Source organism: Echinops telfairi, unplaced genomic scaffold, assembly GCF_000313985.2.
Source record: "Echinops telfairi isolate 266 unplaced genomic scaffold, ASM31398v2 ScPeMD7_18;HRSCAF=68, whole genome shotgun sequence".
NCBI lineage: Eukaryota > Metazoa > Chordata > Mammalia > Afrosoricida > Tenrecidae > Echinops > Echinops telfairi.
The window spans coordinates 71003161-71004634 of NW_022103915.1; the positions used below are offsets into that span (position 1 = coordinate 71003161).

The window sequence follows — 1474 nt, forward strand, 5'->3', positions numbered from 1 at the left end:
GGGGGGGGGGTGTTTGTTTTTGCAAACGGATCACCAGGGCTTTCTTCTGAAGTGCCTCTGAGTGGACTTAGAGCTCCAGCCATTTGAACAGCAGCTGAGCACATTAGCTGTTTATGCTACCCGGAGACTTGATACCACGGAGCGATGACAGGCCTGCTTGATTGGGACAATGGAAAGGAAAGGGCTGATTACCTATCCTAACTATTTTTTAGCATTTTCTGACCAAGCTATTCCATTATTCCTCTTCAGCTGTCTTCCTAAACCACTGCCATTCCCGTAAGCATCCTGTCACCCAAGACTGAGTGGCTATATCACTCAATCAAATCTATGGGAGCCAGAGCAAATGTCCATTCAATGAGGAATGTTCTTCCTAATGAATGGAAGCCCTGTCAGAGGGTTTGAATTGAACGGTTTCATCTATAACTTCATTTTATAAATTAATTCCTTAATCTAGGCAACACATATCTACAAATGTCTACTCTGTGCCAGGAACTAGGATCAGAGACTCTAATGTCACACAGTTTCAAACCCTGCACCCAAAGCCATGTCTTCTAAGCCCTGGGCAGAACATACCTTCTACTACTCTACTGCCCTATCGGGTACCCATGCTCTAAGAACACGGTTAATAGATCTGCCACAGTGTTTATCTTCCAGCAGGCAAATTCTTCATTGCAAAGAGCACCCCAAGGACATTTACAGAGACCTCCCTTTTCCCTCCAGGCTCAGTTAGGCACTTAGGATGCTGACAGAAGGAAATTCACATTTGGTGAGCACTTCCTACATAGTGGGGCATTGGGTGCTGGCACTCCACTACTGCCTAAGAGTTGGTGGTTCATATTCACCCAGTGGCTCTTTGGAACACTGGCTGGGTGATCTGCTTCTGTAAATTTACAGTCAAGAAAACCCAATGGACCCCTCCCGGGCCTGTGCACCGCTCCACCAGAGGGACAGTCGGCCCAATATGTCACGACCTCTGATCACTGGATCCCCTGGATCTCCACCGAACAAGCAAAGCATTCCTACAGCATCGCAGCTCACAAAGCCCAACGCACCTGTCCACATCGTGGGCAGCCACGTGTACTCCGACAGCCTGGCCAGCCTCACCCAACACCCCGAATCAAGAACCGGAAGACTTTTCGATGGCACAGAGCCCATTGTCTTGGGCAACCTTGGACAGATGTTCAGATATATCTTGAATTGTCTATGAACATCAAAACTTCAGTCCTGGTGATTTCAGGAAGTACACTTTGTTACATGAAGATGCAAAATACTTTCAACTTCAGTTAGTGCTGTTGACAATGGAAAGATGGAAACCGGAGAGAGAAATGGGTCACTTTTCCAGGGCCTGTGAGTGCCTGCTGGTGCGTGGAGCCCCCGACCTTGGTGAGAGGCTCACACCCAGTGGCGGTAAGTCCTTGATGGACGTGTTCCCAGAGATCACCGACGGGATGTGTAACTCCCGTGCACGACTCGA

General features: G+C 48.5%; 1 protein-coding gene across 1 annotated transcript in view; it reads left to right on the forward strand.

The window, feature by feature from the left end:
* Positions 1–949: 949 nt before the first annotated feature.
* The window catches only part of LOC101652573 (BTB/POZ domain-containing protein KCTD1-like), a 3085-nt gene continuing 2560 nt past the window's right edge, over positions 950–1474 (forward strand). Inside the window, 2 exon segments of the mRNA XM_045287646.1 lie at positions 950–1218; positions 1220–1461. Of these exon segments, the coding sequence (XP_045143581.1) occupies positions 962–1218; positions 1220–1461 (499 nt within the window). The 5' untranslated portion in view covers positions 950–961.